This window comes from Melanerpes formicivorus, unplaced genomic scaffold, assembly GCF_026170545.1.
Source record: "Melanerpes formicivorus ecotype bairdi unplaced genomic scaffold, bMelFor1.0.p_v2 SCAF_55, whole genome shotgun sequence".
Lineage (NCBI taxonomy): Eukaryota > Metazoa > Chordata > Aves > Piciformes > Picidae > Melanerpes > Melanerpes formicivorus.
Window position 1 is genome coordinate 4080605 of NW_027142407.1, and position 19583 is coordinate 4100187.

Below are 19583 nucleotides of genomic sequence, written 5' to 3' on the forward strand. Positions count from 1 at the left end.
GCAATCTCACTTATCTACAGCTATCTTCCTTTCTTACTCCAAGTCTGACAGTACACTCATCATTTGTTAGATGTCTGAAGCGTCAAATAGTGTTTTGATCGCTTAAGTTTGCTGACGTTGAGTGACCGAGGCCTGGTGTGAATTTTATCTTGAGGAAACAAAACATGCTTTGTATTTGAAATCTGGTTGTTTTGAAACCTGAAATTAGTAATGCTCAGTGTAGAACACAAACTGTACACTGATTTGGATGGAACAGCTAAAATGCCCTTCAGTTCCTCAGACCATTGGTAATGCTGTCTAAAGGTACATAGGTGGTCACTGGCTAATTGTGTACTGCTGTTCATGTGAATGCTCAAAGTCAGATTTACAGTATGCCCACAGCAGCCTTGGTGTCTGTCTACTTACTGGGTCCTAATTGAATTGCATGTATTGTTAGGAGTTGCCATGGTTTGTAACCACACTATAGATGATACAAAGCTAGAGTAGTAAGATGAAGCCAGTTGTTTAGCTGTCAAATCTGAAGAATTTAATGGAAGAACTGACAAACTGCAAGAGGATTTTGATAGGGGTTTTTTGTCACTTCTGGACTGTCCACTTGTGACAGTCTTGGGGTCCTCTGTAGCAAACAAGATAACTAGTCATGGCCACTGCTGCACAATTCCCTCAGGGGAGAAAAATCACACATTCTGGCACTTTGCTGGAATCTTAACGCTTCTGTATTCACAAATAAGAATACTGTCTGAAGATGTGTATTTTCCCTCTGCTTATCTTCTATGAAGGTCTTTCAGTGGATCAGTACTTCTATCCTGAATACTCCTCATCCTGAACGAGAGGAACAGACTTTCACCCTTCAATATCCATCTACTCCAGGAATTGTCCCTTTTCTCCCAGAGGAGTTTTATTTTTTATAGCACTACTGGGAAGATGGGTATTTATTTACCTTCTAGTTTTCATGCAGGCCAGTTGCTAAACATTTGGTGTGTTGAACAGCTTTTAATTTGCTTGTTTTGGAAGATTTTCCAAGAAACACTACTTTGTGTTTTGGCTTCCAGTGCTTAATAAAAAAATAGTATTTGGTTGATTGGCTGTGCTAAACAGAGAACCACCTTCTGTTCCACTCCACTTGGCTGCCGTTGCTGCCACCAATATGGTATTTGCATATTGATGGCAGTTAGGTACTTACTAAGCTCATGTTTTACGCTGCTTGTTACAGGTATATAGAGGTGCATCAATTGAAATAGAACCATAGAATTGTTCTGGTTGGAAAAGACCTCTAAGATCATTGAGTCCAAATGTCAACCTAACACCACTATGGCCATTAAACCACGTTCCAAAGTGCCATGTCTACACATTGTTTTTTAACACCTTCTAGAACAGCCTATTCCACCACCTCCTTGGGCAGCCTTTTCCAGTACCTCACTACTCTTCCAGTAAAGAAACTTTTCCTAATACTCAATCTAAACCTGCCCTGGCCCAACTTCAGGCCATTTCCTCCTGTTCTGTCACCTCATACTAGGGACAACAGGCTGACCCCTCCACCCTCCTACAAGCTCCTTTCAGGTAGCTGTAGAGAGCAAGAAAGTCTCCCCACGTGCTCCTCTTCTGCAGACCGAATGATTCCAGTTCTCTCAGGTGCTCTTCAAAAGGCTTGTTCTCTAGACCCTTCACCAGCTTCATTGCACTTTTTGGATACACTTCAGTAACTCAATGTCCTCCTTCTATTGAGGGGCCCAAAGCTGAACACAATATTCAAGGTGCAGCCTCACCAGTGATGAGTGCAGGGGCACAAACCACATCCCTGCTCTGGCTGGTCACACCATTCCTGGTACAGGCTAGGGTGCTGTCAGCCTTCTTGGTCATTTGTGCATGCTGCTGGCTGTCAACCAGCACCCCCAGGTCCTTTTGTGTCAGACAGCTTTCCAACCATTCTCTCTCAAGCCTGTGCCACTGTGTAGGGTTGTTGTGACTCAAGTGCAGGACCCAGCACCTGGCTTTGTTAAACCTCATAAAACTGACTCCAGCCCATTAATCCAGCCTGTCCAGATCCTTTTCAAAGCCTTTCTACCTTCTAAGCAGATCAACACTTCCACCCAGTTTAGTGTAATCTGCAAACTTGGTGAGGGTCCCCTCAATCCCCTTGTCCAGATGATTGATAAAGATACTAAGCAAGACTGGCCTCATTACTGAGCCCCAGGGAAACACCACTAGTGACTGGCCAACAAATGGATTTATCTCCATTCTCCACACTCTTGGGACCCAGCCAACCAGTGAGCTTTTAACCCCGCAAAGTGTCTACCCATCCAAGCTGTGTGCATCCAGGTTCTTTTGTGTTTGGCTAGGATAGCCTTTGGGCGTGGTGGGATCCTGGAGGATGCATATTGCAGACTACAGCCTGATTGTCAGCCCTTTTACCAAGTTTCTTTTGGCAAGCACTTTAAGGAATTTTTGCTCCTGATTTTCTTTCCCATCCCACTGCGGGGTGGGGAGGCAGTTGTGTGACTGCCTGTGTGGGGCTCAGCTGCTAGCTGGGCTTAACCCACAGCAACAGATTAATCCAGAATTTTACTGGTAACTTCCAGGATTTCATACTTCTTAGTGACTAAATCTTTTTAAGGCAATCTGTCATTTTTTTGAGGCATAGAATTACTCTGCTCAGCTGGCAAAACCAGTATTGTCTGAAGTCATTGGATGTTTGAAAACATTTCTGAATTTGCTTGATGGGTCAGTTTGTATTTTTAACAACATCTGGTCATTGAAGGACATACACATGGGTGTATTAATGTTTTATTTTAATTTGGGAAAAATTCTATAGGCTTTTGTTACCCTAGAGGTACCACTTAAAGTCTTTACTGGTCTGTATTTTTCTCCAATGTATCATTAGCCTAGCTTGTTCTGTCTTCAGTTACTTACCTATGCTATCTGTGTTGTATGATTTCCTGTTCTGTTCCTCCTTAAGCACTGTATTACCAAGTAGTAATTCTTGACATAGAGTTTTTAACTCTACATGCAGATGTGGGGAGAGATCAGCTCTCTCCATTTCTTTAATGGAAGAAAAGGTGTTGGTTGCACCTGGTTCCATTCTGAATGCTTAGTTAGTTAGAAGTGCATGTATTTAGCTATTAGGATCATATGTGCACTTGCAGCCTGCAAAGCCAATCAGATCCTGGGCTGCAGCAGCAGAAGTGTGGCCAGCAGGTCGAGGGAGGTGGTCCTCCCCCTCTACTCAGCCCTGGTGAGACCCCACCTGGAGTACTGTGTCCAGTTCTGGAGCCCCTATTACAAGAGGGATGTGGAGGTGCTGGAATGTGTCCAGAGAAGGGCCACGAGGATGATCAGAGGGCTGGAGCACCTCTCCTATGAGGACAGACTGAAGGAGTCTGGAGAAGAGAATGCTCCGAGGTGACCTAATTGTGGCCTTCCAGGATCTGAAGGGGGCCTACAGGAAGGCTGGGGAGGGACTTTTCAGGATCTCAGGTAGTGATAGGATGAGGGGGAATGGAATGAAGCTGGAGGTGGGGAGATTCAGGCTGGATATGAGGAGGAAGTTCTTCACCATGAGAGTGGTGAAGCCCTGGAATGGGTTGTCCAGGGAGGTGGTTGAGGCCCCATCCCTGGAGGTGTTTAAGAGCAGGCTGGATGAGGCTCTGTCCAGCCTGATGTAGTGTGGGGTGTCCCTGCCCATGGCAGGGGGGTTGGAACTAGATGATCCTTGTGGTCCCTTCCAACCCTGACTGATACTATGATACTATGTCCTGATAGACTCCAGTTATTCATGATTTCCTATACAGAAGAGGTGATAGGCTGAAGATAATTCATGGCATGAATATAATTGAGAAGAGTATGTTTAGACTTCAGTGAGTGGATGACTTCACAGATGAGTAACTGAAAGAGTTTGTTCTAACAGTAAAGTAGCACTGAAGTTCTGAGCTAATGATTGTGAATTGTACAGCTTGAGGTACTCTAAAGGCACATGATCACATTGTCCCACTCTGTTCTGGTTTTAAAATGTCAGTGAACACTGAAGGCTAGTAAATAGAGACGTGGCTAATGACCACCTTTTCACTGCTGCCAAGAATTTTGGTGTTTTCCCCCTGCAGAACAGCAAATGAAGAACTTTTTTTGTTGTTAGTATCTGCTGTTTAAAGCAAGCTTTTGATAACATGCATTCTATTAAGACATTTTCTTTCCTTTCTCAATTTAGAATGACTTTTCCCATAGCGACTGCATGTCAGCTAATGAGACCAGTTTGCTAGAACGAACCGCAGCGCCTCATGATGGAGTACCAGTGGCTTCCCATAGACCTCAGCGAGAAGGTATGTTGTCCCAAGTTTCTTTTGGCAAGCTCTTTAAGGTTGCTTGGAATGCTAAACTGTGCTTGGAGTTAGAGAAATCTTGCATCTGTCTTGCTGCTCATCTGAATGAGAAACAGTGGTGATTGCTAAATATATCTTCTCTGCTGCCTACTTGGTATTTTCTTCATTATAACAAGTTGTCATTCTTGCTAGCTGCTAGCTAGTAGTGTCTGCATGCATGAAACTTGATTGCAAGGGGACTTCCTCTTGACAAAAGAGGTGATAGTTGGGAGAAAAGAAAATTTACTGTGATTGTACTAATAGTGTTTAGGTTGTTTGTCCTTTTAAGTAAAACTGAACATGAAGACACTGTGAAACTGCATAGCTTTTGCTGCTTGATTCAGTTGTGTTTGATTAGTCTTAACAACAAGCAAAGGAAGGAAAAACTACTCTTTTAGGAGGTTTTATAGAAGTGGTAGTTTCCATGGAAGTTTTGACTCTGTTGGAGAGAATGGGAACAAGGCTTCAGAGCATAGACAGAACTGTTCTGTGCAATTGTCAGCACGGTTTCTTCTCTTTGAATAAATGAATATTATTGAAAACAGACTTAGTCTTAGCCTTTATTCTCCAGCAAGATTAGCAAATGAGTTGTATACTCATGCAGGTAGTGAAGAGCTGGCAATCTGAGAAAACTCTCTACTGCGGAGGTACAATTATGCTTTGAAGGTAGGCAGTTTGAGAGTTTCAGTTCCTTGCAAAACAATCCACAGAAAGATAATGGTAGACTACAGACAACAAGCTTGTTTCAAATCTGTTCACAGAGTTCAAAATGTTCATACTCACAAATCATAAACACAAAAGGGAGACTTTTCTTTAGCAATGCTCTTAAGTAGCAGGAGCAGGGAAAAGTTGAATAATTGAATCTAGGGAAGAACTTAAATGTTTCTTAAAGTTTGCATTATGCTACCTAGAAATTGCTGTGAAAGATCAGAATAATTTTGCTACATTTGCTGTATAGGTATGTGATAGATAGATTTTAAAATGTTCACTACACTTAGGCTGGAACTGGTGTCATGTATACATGCTTGACTGGGTCCTCCTGCATTCATGCTTTGTGCCCAAATGGATGTAGAGGTGTAAGATGTTTCACTGGCTTGGACTTGCATATTCCAATATTTATTCTGGGGCTAGCTCTCTAGAATATTTAAAATAAGATTGTGGAAAGAGAATTTTTTAAAGTGATCTGCTGAAGCTGTGAAACTAAAGCTGTGCAGCAACAACCCTGTAGTTACCTGCAGTACCACTGGTTACAGCAAAGCATGCCACAGCAACAAAAAAAACAATGAGGTGGCTGAAGGTACTGCAGTGTGTAATAGAATTTCTTTGTGCTTGAGGACAAATACATTGAGCATGTTCAAAATTAACAGTCTCATTAGAAAAGAATCTTGTCTGTGCTTGTTGATTGTATTAGTTTCCATAATAACATATGCTAAATATATGTGTGTAATGAAATGCAATTTAACAGCTGTTCTCAGTTGCACTTGTGGGAGTAAACTTGTTAATTAGTTTATGAATATAAGCTCAGCTGATGGTATCAATTTTAACATTGGCTATTAAGAAACTCAACTGCACTAAAACTCATGCCATAGTCCCTGTTCTAACAGACAGGTTGCCTGTTTGGTATTTTTTTACTGGGCAGGTAAAAATTAAGGTCACTAAACATTTGCCTTTTCATGGTTATATTGATCTATGTAATTGTCTGGCATCCTTAGCTCATCTCAGATTTATTTGTAATAATTAATATTCATTAATTGATAAAAATGAACTGATCATCTAATGCTCTAACTCCAGGTGGAGGGTTACAGCCAGTGTACAGCAGCACACTCAATACTTCTCAGTCTTTCCATTTAAAAAACTGGAAGCTGTAACACTATCACTAGGCATATATGGTGTCTTATTGTGCCTCTTAAGGACATTTCCAATACCTGGGTGTCTTAGGGCATCTTTGATAGAGAAAATACTTTGTGTAACTTCAAAAAAAAAATCATAGAAGGTGTTTAAATCAGATTATATGGTAACTAGCTAATCCTCAAGAAGAGGCTTTGTAACATATGCTTGTAGGAGGTTGATTTTTACTTTACTTTTTACATTGTTGTTCTGAGTAATTCCCAATATATCCCATATAAACATGCAATTAAAAATTGGAAGGAAAATTTTAAGTGGTAACACCATCCACCTCCTCTCCCCAAAACCTAAAAAAGCTTCAAAAGTATTGGAAGGAAGCATTGATGGTGTAGGGGTGGTTGAAGTGTTTCCTTAAATCAAATTTGCACATCCAGAAATGTATTCATGCTTGTAAAGGAACAGAATTCTGGTGATTTCTTACCACAGATTAGCAGGAAAGGTGAAAAAACCTATCTTGGCTACAGTAGGCTTCGGGCCCTGAAAGCCCTATGATGGTGCTGCTGACAAAGTCACAGCCAGAACTTTCCTATTGCTGAGTACAATAGACTGTGGGGAGGGGATGTTAAAGTAGCTAGTACCTGAAAGTACCTTTCTCCCATTTCAGTTCTCTTCAATGTAATGATACTCTTTACAATACAATTGTCGTAGCCTTCTGCTTCGCCTCTGCATTTTCTGTTTGCTAACACTCATTTCTGTCTTCTTCAGGCCTTCCCCAAGTGTTTCCTTCCACCTAAGTGCCTTTCAGAAATGTGGTTCTTCTGCCTTAGTTTGCTCTCATTACTACTGATGTTTCAGAAATTTGGATGTGGAAGGCACTGGCTTTTATCAACACTTGTTACTTCTTGGAGTAAAGACACAATTTGACTTCTTTTTGTCGTCTTTTCACTGATAGTGGTTATATTGTTGTATTTTTATGACTTTGGTCTAAATAAGCTTTTGGGTAATGCACAAATTCCCATGATTTGCAGTGAAGGAATTGTGGTCAGGCCAGAGAAGGACTTTGTAGGGAACAAGATTCCATCTGCCACCTGCAGTTTGTTATAATAAAATAACGTCTGAAAAAGGGTGGAGTTGTGTGAGTCAGTAAATAGCATACAGTGATTCTCAAAGTGGCTAGATGGCATTTTCAAACTGTCACTTTGGCATGTACAATAAGGTGTTTTTCTTTCAGCTGTACACATTGAGAAGATAACCCTGAAAGGAGTACCAAGAAAAAGGGCTGACAAACATTTGGAGTACACATTCAAAGTAAGCAAATATCTTGTGTCCAGTATTTTAAAGCAGTTGTCTTCATGATATCCGTGTGTCGTACCTATTTAGAGCTTGTTTCAAATACCTCCTCAGAAGGCCATTTTGAAGTAAATCAGTCTTCAGAGCTTCTTGGAATTATTCTGGAATTCTTTTGGATTCTGTGTGCAGAGCAGTTATTTTATGTAACTGTGGGCATAAGTTGGGAAGGTGTAAAATACGAGGCATAGCCAGGTGTGTGACATCACGTTAGAAGACTTGCCCTTTGCTGACCTGGTGTAAGCATTGCTCAAGTGCCACAGGAGAACAGGTCTTGTGTGTTTCTTGGAGTCACATGGTCATCTTAGAACGTTTACTATAAGAGGACGGCTCCTGTGTTTTCTGACAAAACTAAGGATTGGTTTGTTGGTTGGTTTGTTTGAGGTAAAAGAAAGAAGCTACAAAATGTCAACAAACTTGAAGGCTGCCTAATACAGTCTTCATGTATTATAATAGCCAGAGGCAACATACAAAACAATTATGTGAATGGATTTTAAACAAAACTGAAGCGTGGCTTGTTTTACTGCTTTGAAAGAGAAGCTTTCAGGATTGAGGTTTGGTATTAAAGGCTGTAGGTGTTAAATAATACCTGCTGAAACCCTTGGTGGTGATGTTCTAATTTAATAAAAGTAGCAATTTTCTTAGTAAGAGCTGACTAACAGTGTGAGTCAGTTGGCCAATGGGTATGTTTCTGGTAGGGTACCTTTGTTTCCCCCCAAAAAAGACTGCTTTAGATCAAACATTACAGCTGGCTACTTGACACAGGTCATGGGAACTCTTTGAAGAGGCAAATTTAGAATGCCATTTTGAGCTGAAAACTGATACATTGCTCATTGTACCGATAGTTTTATACTCTCTGAATGGATGTGAATTAGAGTTTTGCCTTTTCTGCTGTTACTGGAGGCTTGAATTAGTTACATTGAGTAGCAACAAAAACCTTGTTGATCATATCTGAAGGTGAAATTTGCAAAAAATTCTCCACTCTCTTGCTGAGACGGTAATGTAGCCTTAAGGCTTAAAGGTTAAGCTGCCCAAGTATTTTAACCTTGTCAGAGATGTTTTATTCAAATAGGCTGTGAAATGAGCACTAAGTGAAATACGGTGGTAAGTAGCAGAGGTTTGGACAGAATTGCCATATGGATTATTAATGTTTCAAGTCACAAAAGCATTCTGGAAGTTCAGTGTGCAGACAGATTTGACATCTGGCCAGGCTTTCTTTTACTTCTCAAAGCATGCATGTGAAGGTGCTATTTTACTGCTTGTGTGTTGTGCTAGAGCTGAAATTTTATGGAAGTGTAGACCAAATTGTTGTCTGATCCTTGAGCAACTTCTTTTAGTGACTTGGAGTACATTTTATGAACTGTATCCTACAACAACTTCTAAATGGCCATGTAAGATTCAAGCCTGGGGCAGATAAAACTATTCCTAGATACCACGAACAAAGACAGAGCATTGAGAGCTGAACTCAGTTTATCTGACCTACAGTCCTTTTCTGTGGTACCTGGGTTTTGCAGTTAATGATGCCTCTTTGACCCAGGCTTTCTGCTTGGCTTCTTTCTGAGTCAGTAGGTCAGGAATCTTCAGGGACTTCATTGCATTCACCTGACTTCAGCCATACTGCCATTAGTCAAAATTATTATATGTCTTTGAAAAAGTCTGTTTTGGCTGGTATTCACTCATCTGCAAGTGCTGACTGTTGCACTGAGATCATCAGATTTATGGAGATGTTAAGATCAGCTGATGCATTTGGAAGAAAACAACTTCCCTTATTCTCTTTTCCTTCCTTACTAGGTAATCTGGTCCGATCTTTCGGTAACATGTGTAACAAAAACACACCAGGAGCTTCAGGAATTCCTGCTAAAAGTATGTATTGAAATGCAAAAGTAGTGTTTACACACCAGATTTAGAACTCCCGAAGCAGCCTAGGAGAGCTGTGATTTCTGGGGGATAATTACAGAAACAAAAGCATGCTGCTGGATTTTTGTCATTGTGTTAACTTTAAATTGTGTATACTGTGGTGCAGTAGCTTGACAGATGAAGCAGCTCAGCAGAATGTTTGGAGTGTTTCTCAGCAGATTGTATCATCTGAAATTGCTCTTACAGTTTTAACTGAACTACCATAGAATCATGGGATGGTCTGCGTTGGAAGGGACCCTCAAAGGTCATTTAGTCCAACCCCCTCTGCAAGGGCATCCTCACCAGATCAGGTTGCCCAGAGCCCTGTCAAGCCTCACATTGAGTATCTTCAGGGATGGGGCAAACCTGTTCCAGTGTTCTACTACTCTCATGGTGAAGAATCTGTTCCTAACATCCAATCTAAATCTACTCTCCTCTGGTTTGAAGCCATTGCCCCTTGTCTTACCACTACAGGCCTTTGTAAGTAGTCACTTTCCATCCTTCTTGTAATCCCCTTTCAGGTACTGGTAGGTCATTGTTAGGTCTCCCTGGAGCTGTCTCTTCTCCAGGCTGAACAACCCCATGTCCCTCAGCCTGTCCTCATAGCAGAGGTGTTCCAACCCCCTGATCATTTTCACAGTCCTCCTCTATACCATAAAACTATCAGATGAGTTTTTGGTATATCCCACATAGTTAATGTATTGGTACAAGCACTGCTCATTTGCTTATTAGTGTCCATGTTAGAACAACCTTATTTACCTCTCTCTATCTTATGGGATCCTGTACAGTTCTGGAATGAGTGTTCAACTGCTGCCTGCTTCCTGTTGTCCTACTTGTAAAGATGAACACCAGTTTCTGAAATGGACCCTCTGTTACTCTAGGAGGAGGAGCCAGGAAAACAAGATCAAAAATGTTGCATGACTGTGCAGTTTGATGGGCAGCCCTCCAGATGTGGGGATTCCGTGTGCTGGCTTAACTGCTCCAGTGCAGTCTAGATACAGGATGGCAGAATAAGAGGAAGACAACTACAGTATCTTACAAGCTTGCTGAAGTGTTCCATGAAGATTGTGCATAGTGAAAATTACATTTGGTTTATATTGGTTTTATGGCCATAAGTAGAGGAGAAAAAGAGTTCTTAAATAAAGCCAGAGAGAACTTCTTTGCTTCAAAAAGCAGTGTAGAAGAATGAATGCCATACAGTTCACACACACTTGCGTTTTGGCTTTTAGTTATTCTTATTTCCACCCTGCCTGGCATTGTTAAGTAATAGATTCAGTTTCCTAGGGACAGAAAACAATGGTCACATTGCTTGATAGCAAATTCCAAGATTGCGGGTGATAGGAGGAAGATAACTGAGAAAATGGTTTCAGAAGAGAAGCATCAGAGGAGAAAAACTATGACAGTAAAGTGGGTAACTTGGATGCTTTATATTTCAAGAGCACCTTCTGTTATGTGGCAAGCATAAGAAGTTGGTTGCATGTGGGAAATTGCCCACATATGTGGAAGAACTAATAAGGTTGTAAGGAACAAGGCTCATAACCTTAAGTTAAGTGAAGCACCTAATCTTGGATTCATGTAACTGAATCTTTAACTACAGAAGGAATTTCATTCCTTTAAATGAAAGCTGTAAAGAAGTTGTGGTTGTTTCCAGAGACCAATTTAAGTACAAATTAACCAGGACAGATGATTGGCAATCACATTGATTCTGTGTTAGCTTTTTGGTACTTTTACTAGTGAGTAATTCTTGGGAATTCTTCAGTTCATAGTAAAGCTAAGGTGGTCGGTTAAGAAGAACTACCAGCACTTCTTTCTAGTTCTGTATCTAAAATGCTTCAGGTCCTATAGCTCTGTACAAACCTAATGCTAACAGCACCTCTCTGTCTGGATTCCAGAAGCTCCTTATATGCATGTTAGACATAGTATCTGTTTGGTAGTAGCACTTCATTGACTGAAATAATTACTTAGTGCTTTGCCCTTGTAGGGTTAGCAGAATGTAACAGCCAGTTGGCACTGTGGACTGGGTGTATTCCAGATATGCAGGAAGATGATGTTGCTCCAGTTTAATTACTTAGTGCTGTTGATAATAACTGATGGCAGATGTTAACCAAATTAGCAGTAGCTTTTGGCTTTAGGAAAAAGCATTTAGGGGCAATGGGTGTGAGCTGGAGCAGAGGAGGTTCCATGTAAACATAAGAGAAACGTTTCCACTGTGAGGGTGACAGAGCGCTGGAACAGGCTGCCCAGAGAGGTGGCGGAGTTTCCTTCTCTGGAGACATTCAGCACCCTCCTGGATGTGTTCTTCTGTGACCTGTTGTAGGGGATCCTGCTTTGCCAGGGGGGTTGGACTAGCTTATCTTTTGTGGTCCCCCCCAACCCCTAACATTCTGTGTGACTCTGTGTTCTATGGCAGATAATTTTTAATTGCCCCAAAATTAAAAGTGTTTTTTTTTTAATTGCAGTAGAAATCAAACATTTGATCAGCATTGCAGTACTTAAGTGTGTTATTCTGGTAGTCATAAATGTGAAAAATCTTTGCTCTAGGAAATGTTTTTCATTCAGAAAAGAATAGAAATGTATTTTTGCCATCTGAACTGGAACATCAGGAAATCAGGCAACAAGGCTGGTGAGAGGCCTTGAACACAAGCCCTTCTACTCCATTTGGTGGTGAATGGTGCCACATCCAGCTGGCGGCCAGTCACCAGTGGCGTCCCCCAGGGATCAGTGCTGGGCCCCATCCTCTTCAACATCTTCATTGATGATCTGCATGAGGGGGTCGAGTCAGTCATCAGCAAGTTTGCACATGACACCAAGTTAGGAGCAGATATTAGTCAGTTAGAGGATAGAAAGGCTCTGCAGAGGGACCTCAACAGACTGGACAGATGGGCAGAATCCAATGGGATGGCATTCAACAAGTCCAAGTGCCGAGTGCTGCACTTTGGCTACAGCAATCCCATGCAGAGCTACAGGCTGGGGTCAGAGTGGCTGGAGAGCTCCCAAACAGAGAGGGACTTGGGGGTGCTGATCGACAGCTGCCTGAATATGAGCCAGCAGTGTGCCCAGGTGGCCAAGAGGGCCAATGGCATCCTGGCCTGCATTAGGAATAGTGTGGCCAGCAGGAGCAGGGAAGTCATTGTGCCCCTCTACTCTACATTGGTTAGGCCTCACCTTGAGTCCTGTGTCCAGTTCTGGGCCCCTCAGTTTAAGAAGGACATTGAAACACTTGAACGTGTCCAGAGAAGGGCAACAAGGCTGGGGAGAGGCCTTGAACACAAGCCCTATGAGGAGAGGCTGAGGGAGCTGGGATTGTTTAGCCTGGAGAAGAGGAGGCTCAGGGGTGACCTTATTGCTGTCTACAACTACCTGAGGGGTGGTTGTAGCCGGGAAGGGGTTGGTCTCTTCTCCCAGGCAACCAGCACCAGAACAAGGGGACACAGTCTCAAGCTGTGCCAGGGGAGGTTTAGACTCGAGGTGAGGAGAAAGTTCTTCACTGAGCGAGTCGTTCGTCATTGGAATGTGCTGCCCAGGGAGGTGGTGGAGTCACCGTCCCTGGAGGTGTTCAAGAGGAGATTGGACGTGGCACTTGGTGCCATGGTCTAGTCATGGGGTCTGTGTTGATAGGTTGGACTCGATGATCCTCGAGGTCTCTTCCAACCTTAGTTATACTGTGATACTGTTTCTTTAAACACAAGTTATTCTAGCTAAGTGCTGATAGTGAGTTCAGTGCATTCAGTCCTCCTTGGTAATTTCTTAATGTTATTTTCAGACATTTTACATATGAAAGATTTAAAGAAATCAAAAAAGGCTGCAAATTACTCTGGAAAAAATCCTAGTATTGGTAAATTTCAGAACAGAGTTCTTTTGCCTAGACCTTTAAACTGTATTACACCTGTATTAGGAAGATTTACAACCAAGTGTTTCTTCAGCAAAACTAAATTATGATGATTTATTGTATCTTTGGTTTGTAAATTACCTTACTCAAACTGGAGCAATAAGGTTTCTTGTTGATAGCAAAAGGCATAAGGATTGATGGAGAACAAATAGAGTCTGTCAGTTACTCAATTTTTCACATTAACCTTTTTCTCAGCTCCCAAAGGAACTGTCTTCTGAAGCATTTGACAAGACTATTTTAAGAGCACTAAATCAGGGCTTTCAGAAGAGGGAAGAACGAAGGCATGCTGATCTTGAGCCCGTAATCAGGTGGGTATTTTAGCAAATAACCTGAAATGTGACTGAAGTCAAACTAGATGACTTCTAGAAACGATGGAAGTTCTGCTGCTTAAATAGAATGTGTGAAGAAAATGGAAAGGCAGTGATAAAACAAATACTCTTGACTCTCTTCTTTAAATTGAGTTAAACTTTAATGGGTTGCTTTTAAAGAAGTAGTTGCTCAGTATTTGTCCTGAGCAGCATTGTACAGCAATGATTGGCAGTTCTGCAAGGATCTCTACCTCCATTACACAAGGGTATATTTAGAAATACTAGAAACAGTAACTCAGAGTGCCTATGTTCTAATTTTATGACAGGATAGGGTAATAGAATAGAAATTGGGAAGAGTAAACAGTAATACTAAAGCATGTGTATAAAATTAAATGTAGCTCACACATTTGTAATAGAAATGGTGCATACCTCATAACCTGCTCTTCAGGGATGAGAGAGCTTGCTGGGATGTGGAACATGTTGGTCAAATCCTGTAACTCGGAACAGCAGGCTGAATTTGGGTGTGCTTCCCTGTTCTATTTGTTTGTGACAGATCTCCTCTTACATTTGTTCTTTTTTTGTCAGGGTTGTTCAACCTTGTTCAAAACAAATTATCAGGTTAGGCAGCATCTCTAGGGTAGTGTACTTGTTGAAGAGTCAAGCATTGCTTTTCAAGCTCCTGCTCAGAATGTACTGTGAGTCCAAGCATATCATGCCTTTGAGTTTTGTCTTAATAGCTTAGCTAAAGAAAGTAATGGAGCCACTATCTGTCTCAGTCTCTCTCTTCCCAATAATTCATTTTGATCTGTAATATGATTTGTCTGTCTGTACTGGCTTGATTGTCAAGTCAAAACCCAAATCCATCTGAAAAATTTTGGCCAATAAACATTCTAGTTTTAAATGAACAAACATATGAAATAGAGGTTGATTGAAGAGAACATGTTGTAATAAGACTGCACAATAATTACAAATCCAAGAGATTTCAGTTGGAGGATAACCTTTGAACATATCTAATCATGTTACAATATGGAACTATAACTGCATTTTGCAAGTTGTGGTATGACTGTCCTGGAATGCTACATGAATAATCTCCTGATAATAGCATTACTGTGTACAAAACTAATTTTCTTGCACACTGGCATTTAGGGGTCCTAAGTATGTGCCTAGTGACCCAAAATTACTCTCCACTGCCTCTCCTCCAAATAAATAGAACCGGGTAGTTTTTCCTGGCAAGCAATAACCAACAGCTTGGTGTGGGATGTAAAAACCATTCATTCTTGGCCTGTTTTCTTATCTGAAGCTAATAGAATTTGTCACTGACATCTTGGGAACAGACTCAGCCTAGTGTGAAGCAATATTGAGAAACTGACCGTTTGATCTTGGTGGCAATTACGAAACTCTGATGCTGTCATTATAGGTGAATTTGGCTCTGTATTTAACCAAGTAAGTGTATTTAAAGGAGAGATGCATTGTTTGGGGAAATTAAATATGTTCTCATTTGAAAACAAAAAAGTTAAATATAAGATCCAGTGGTTTTTGACTCTGTCCAAACTCTGGTAAAGGGTTAAAGGTGTTTGAATTGGGATGATTCAAAACCCCAACAACCAAAACATAATACAATTGCTGTACCTCACACTGGCACTGAAGAGCAAAGCTGATTTTTTTTATACTGAACATGCAATTTGAAGTGTTTGTACTGTGTAAGAATTGCCTACTTTGTTCTTAAACGATGCTGTTATAATTTTCATATTCTTCCTATGGAATATTACTTACAGTTTCACAAACTCTCCCTTCAATTTCAGGCAGCTATTTTCAAATACATCGCAAGCATTTCTGCAGAATCAGAGAGTATACAACTTCTTCCAATCAATTTCTTCAGAATCTTTGCACACTCACAGTAAGAAATAACCTAATACTCTTGTATATATCCTAAAGTCTATAAAGCAATTATTCCTTGCCTAAGTGGCGGTTTTCAGTTGTGTCTTCAGTTTTCATTGGTATTCCACAGGACATATTTGAACTCCCTGCCAATGAAAAGTCACTTTGGCAAATGCTTTTGACAGCCAGAACGTGCTATGTAGCATCAGCTTCTGCTCTTTTCTTTCTTCTCTATACCATCATGCTGTTAAAAGAGGTGATTACAATTTGTTATGTGCAACAGTTGAGGACTTTTTTCCTTTTAAAAAAAATCATAATCTTTGGAACAGAAAGCTTGAACTGACTCAAAAAAAATCCTACCTGTTTTTTGTTTGGTTTCTTTTGTAGATGAAGCATTTGTCTTGATATTTAAACTAAGATTCAATTTGAGTGCATAGTACACTAGTGATGGGATGACCCTAATTTTAGAACATGCAGAATCCTGTTCAGAGCATTTAGCCTGCATAGATTTCCTTGGTGAACCTCTTACTTGTGTATTAAAATACTTTTTCCTGCCATCTAAGCTTAGCTTCTCTCTATGGATGCCTTAGACTATGATCTTGGTTTCTGTTGGATCTTTGCTTCTCTCAGAGCCGTGTTATACAGGATGAGAGTTAAGGCACCAACTGTGAGGCTACTGCCTCAGAAGCTGGAGATCTTAGTAAGGAATTAAATAAGTTGGCATTTTCAAACAGACTGCTCATATGTGCTAGGAAGAAAACAGGGATGACTTCAATATGAAATGTGTGTGATCTGTGACAAATGTATTCTTTCCATGGGGAGATGTAGACATTATGATTAGGGTACAAATACAAGTAATTTTGTGACCTTTTTTAAGTAATAGGACATTCTTACATGGCAGTTTTGTGAAAATGTTAAGGTAATGAGTTTCAGGCTGTGATTTACTGCAGTGAAATTACTGCAGTGAAAATTCTGTTGTACTGAAAGGCTGCATGGGGGGGAAAGAGTTTCCAAAACCCAGAAATACTCATTATGGTGATAGGCACACAGCACAGTGTATGTGTATTTTAGTCTGTAGACTGCATCTAGGTTGGAAAGCTTTGCAAATTCATTGTTGTGTGTGATTGTTATTGAAATGGTCTGAAAAAGAACCAGTGTTGGGTTCCATCAGACTAGATTTGATTGGCTTACTGCAGAGTGAAAGTGATCTACAGGGTATGTTTAGCAGGAGGACAAATGTCAAATGTGCAGGAAATCCTACAGATTAAAATGTGATCATAAATGGGAGATATTTTTATGCTAATAAATAATTCAGTACATTGAGTTTCATGCAGATTTGTCAGTTCTAGAATCCATGATGCATAGGATGAGGAACTTAATTTTTTAGCAGAGAGGAGTAAAAACTCTGAAGGAAGACAGCTTAAGTCTTCAAAGACAATAGAGTCATGGTATAAAGAGGATGATCTCACAGAAAGCACTGGTCTTAACTTGCTATGGAAGAGATTAGGAATGGGGCAGGCAAAATCTGGTGATTACCAGACATGTCCAAAGCAGTGAGACAGGTATGAAGTCAAGGCAGAAAAGCAAGTCAGTAGGTCAGGGTTCAGAAACAAGATCAGTGAGGTATGTAGCCAGGCACAGGCATAGCTGCAGTGCAGCCCAGGCAAGGGCCTGAGCTCAAATGCAGCTCCCAGAACCAAAGGATGGAGGCCTTGTATTAGGCCTCTGGCAGTTCTTTTCACAGCAGTCTCATCCAAAATTGCAAAACTGCACTGTATCAGATTGGATCTTGAGCACTGGCTGGTGAAGCTCTTGGGAAGGCAGGGGAAGAGGTTTCAAAGCCCATTGGTTTGGTTCAGGGCCCTGATGTTGAGTTAGATCCTAAGGAAAGAGTTTGGTGAACCTTGCAGAGTAGGGTTATCGCCTGGACTTGGTGGTGGTGCGGTCCCGAGGGCAAGAAGTTTAAGCGTGGCTGTTTTGTTTTAAGGGGGAATAGATGATCTGTCTACGGTAGCTCCCAATCAGATTTCCTATGGCACAGACTAATAGAACCTGTACTAAGATGAAAGCGCTCATCCTTCTCATTGCCAAAATCACCACAGTTAAGCGGAGATTACCTGTGAGATTGTGGTGGGGGTTTGTTTTTTGGTTTTATTCTTAATTGGTGGCTTAAGTATTTTTTGAGGTTTCCTGTTTGGGAATCCTGGAATCCTGCTCATCCTTGCAATTACAAGTTAGCCTGTGGTGACATACTTTGCATGTGGTGACTGTGCTGGGAGAGGAAGCCTGGCTTGAAAGAAAATCTCATCATAGTTCTCAAATCAGATGTGCAGAATGAATTGGCAGAGAAACTATTTGTGGCTTGAATTGGCCTTCAGTTGCTGTTTAGAGTTGGGGATAAAAATATCTTGTCACGGAAATACAAAAATATTTGCCCTTTCTACAGGATATGGGTTTAGTAAAACCTACATGGAAATAAAGTCTGTGTTCAGTGAAAGGTCTTTATACCTTAAATAATAGTTGGGATCTCACAGTGAATAATATATTCTGTAAGTGTAATTATGCCTCCACGGTTCCATTAAAGAGGAAATCAGTTAGCTCCCTCCTGGTTCATAACATCAATTATTTTAGGTACTCTTTTAGGTTGGAGTAGACTTTATTAGAGCATGGTCTCTGGGGACTTAGTATCTTTAATGCAGACAATATTCAGAAGGATCTTCCTGTCAATGTTTCAAGCTCCTAAGTAACAGCTTTCAGATATTTTTACCTGCACTAACTTGGAACTTTCCAAGAGAGGAAAAAGTAGACTCTTGGAGTTAGATTCAATACCAAACTAAGTCCATTTTTAGAGCATTGCAATGGTGTTTTCGCAACAGAACTGTTAATACTATTTCCACTTACTTTTCCATCCCATCTGGCATGAAAATATATGTGATGACTGTGTTAGGGATACTAGAAGGCTTTAGTCCAAATTAGGTCTCTCTTGGCAAGTGAATGATTTGACTTGGAGGAGTGTCGCTTGTTGCAGAAGTATCCTAGTAACTGTCCTTGGTCTCCTCCCATTTCCTGATGTAACACAAAAGTATTGTTAAAAAAACCCTGCAGTGCAGGATAATAGCAATATTTCTGATACTATAATCCCAATCCCAACCTTTGGAAATTGCACCATAGCTTTAAAATAATTTGGCACACTTTCCTTAAAAATAAAAGTCTCTCCACAGAGCCTTTGCTTTTGGAGATGGCCTACTTTGAAGGAGATGACGTTGAAATTACTGCCGCGTGCAAAGCAGTAAATTCAGTCTTCCTTTCCCCTAGCTTCCAGTTTAGTGCAAGTATTCAGGAGCTGCCTAGTGGTTCAAGTTCTATAAAGTTATCACGTGAACTTTATTCTCTGCAGGTAACTTACAACCCTCTTTGAAGACGGTTAAAGCACCAGAACACTTCAAGGAGGACAGTTCAGAAGCTTCAAGTCAGGAGGAAGGTAGTTGTGTACTCAAAGGTGGTGGTTCTCTGAGAAATTTTACCACGCTGAGTTCTGGAAACAATAGAATTGACTGATTTATTTCATTGGTACAAAGCTGAGAGATTTGAATGACATTTGCTACGTAAATGAAGAATTTCTGTATACTTTCAGGAGTGTCCTTAGGAAGTTGTCATAAAATCCAAGGAGTGGGAGTGTTCATAGCAGCTCGGAGGCAGAAATTCACAGCTGTGTTGAGCAACCAGGAAGATAAACTTTACAGTTTACCTCAGCCAAAATTGTAGCTTTTTGTGTCTTTGTCTATTCTTCAGTTACCAGGATTCGAAGTTGAGCACAGCATTTCAAGAGCTACATGAGTTTGCACTGGATGTGCCAAATTTATCTAGCTTTTAGTTACACACAGAAGTAACTGTGTGTACACACAGAAGTAACTGTGTGTAACTAAAAGCTAGATAAAGAAGTGACTTGAACACAGAAGTGTTCAAGTTTTCCTTTTCTTATTCTTCACCTATGCTGCTTTTATGCTCTGGACTGTTTGGGAGTGTAATGAGTATTGATGACAGTCTGAAAGCCAGTGGTTTCCAAAT

At 40.8% G+C, this 19583-nt stretch overlaps 1 protein-coding gene across 4 annotated transcripts in view; it reads left to right on the plus strand.

The window, feature by feature from the left end:
- Nucleotides 1–19583, plus strand: part of ZCCHC2 (zinc finger CCHC-type containing 2) — a 48191-nt gene that overhangs the window by 12064 nt on the left and 16544 nt on the right. For 2 of the 4 annotated variants that reach the window (XM_068161010.1, XM_068161011.1), the window contains exons 2-7: nucleotides 4202–4313; nucleotides 7429–7505; nucleotides 9336–9407; nucleotides 13525–13637; nucleotides 15440–15534; nucleotides 18913–18996. In XM_068161010.1, coding sequence (XP_068017111.1) covers nucleotides 4202–4313; nucleotides 7429–7505; nucleotides 9336–9407; nucleotides 13525–13637; nucleotides 15440–15534; nucleotides 18913–18996 — 553 coding nt within the window. The remainder of the gene's footprint in view (nucleotides 1–4201; nucleotides 4314–7428; nucleotides 7506–9335; nucleotides 9408–13524; nucleotides 13638–15439; nucleotides 15535–18912; nucleotides 18997–19583) is intronic. The other 2 variants (XM_068161012.1, XM_068161013.1) reach the window with 1 other exon arrangement.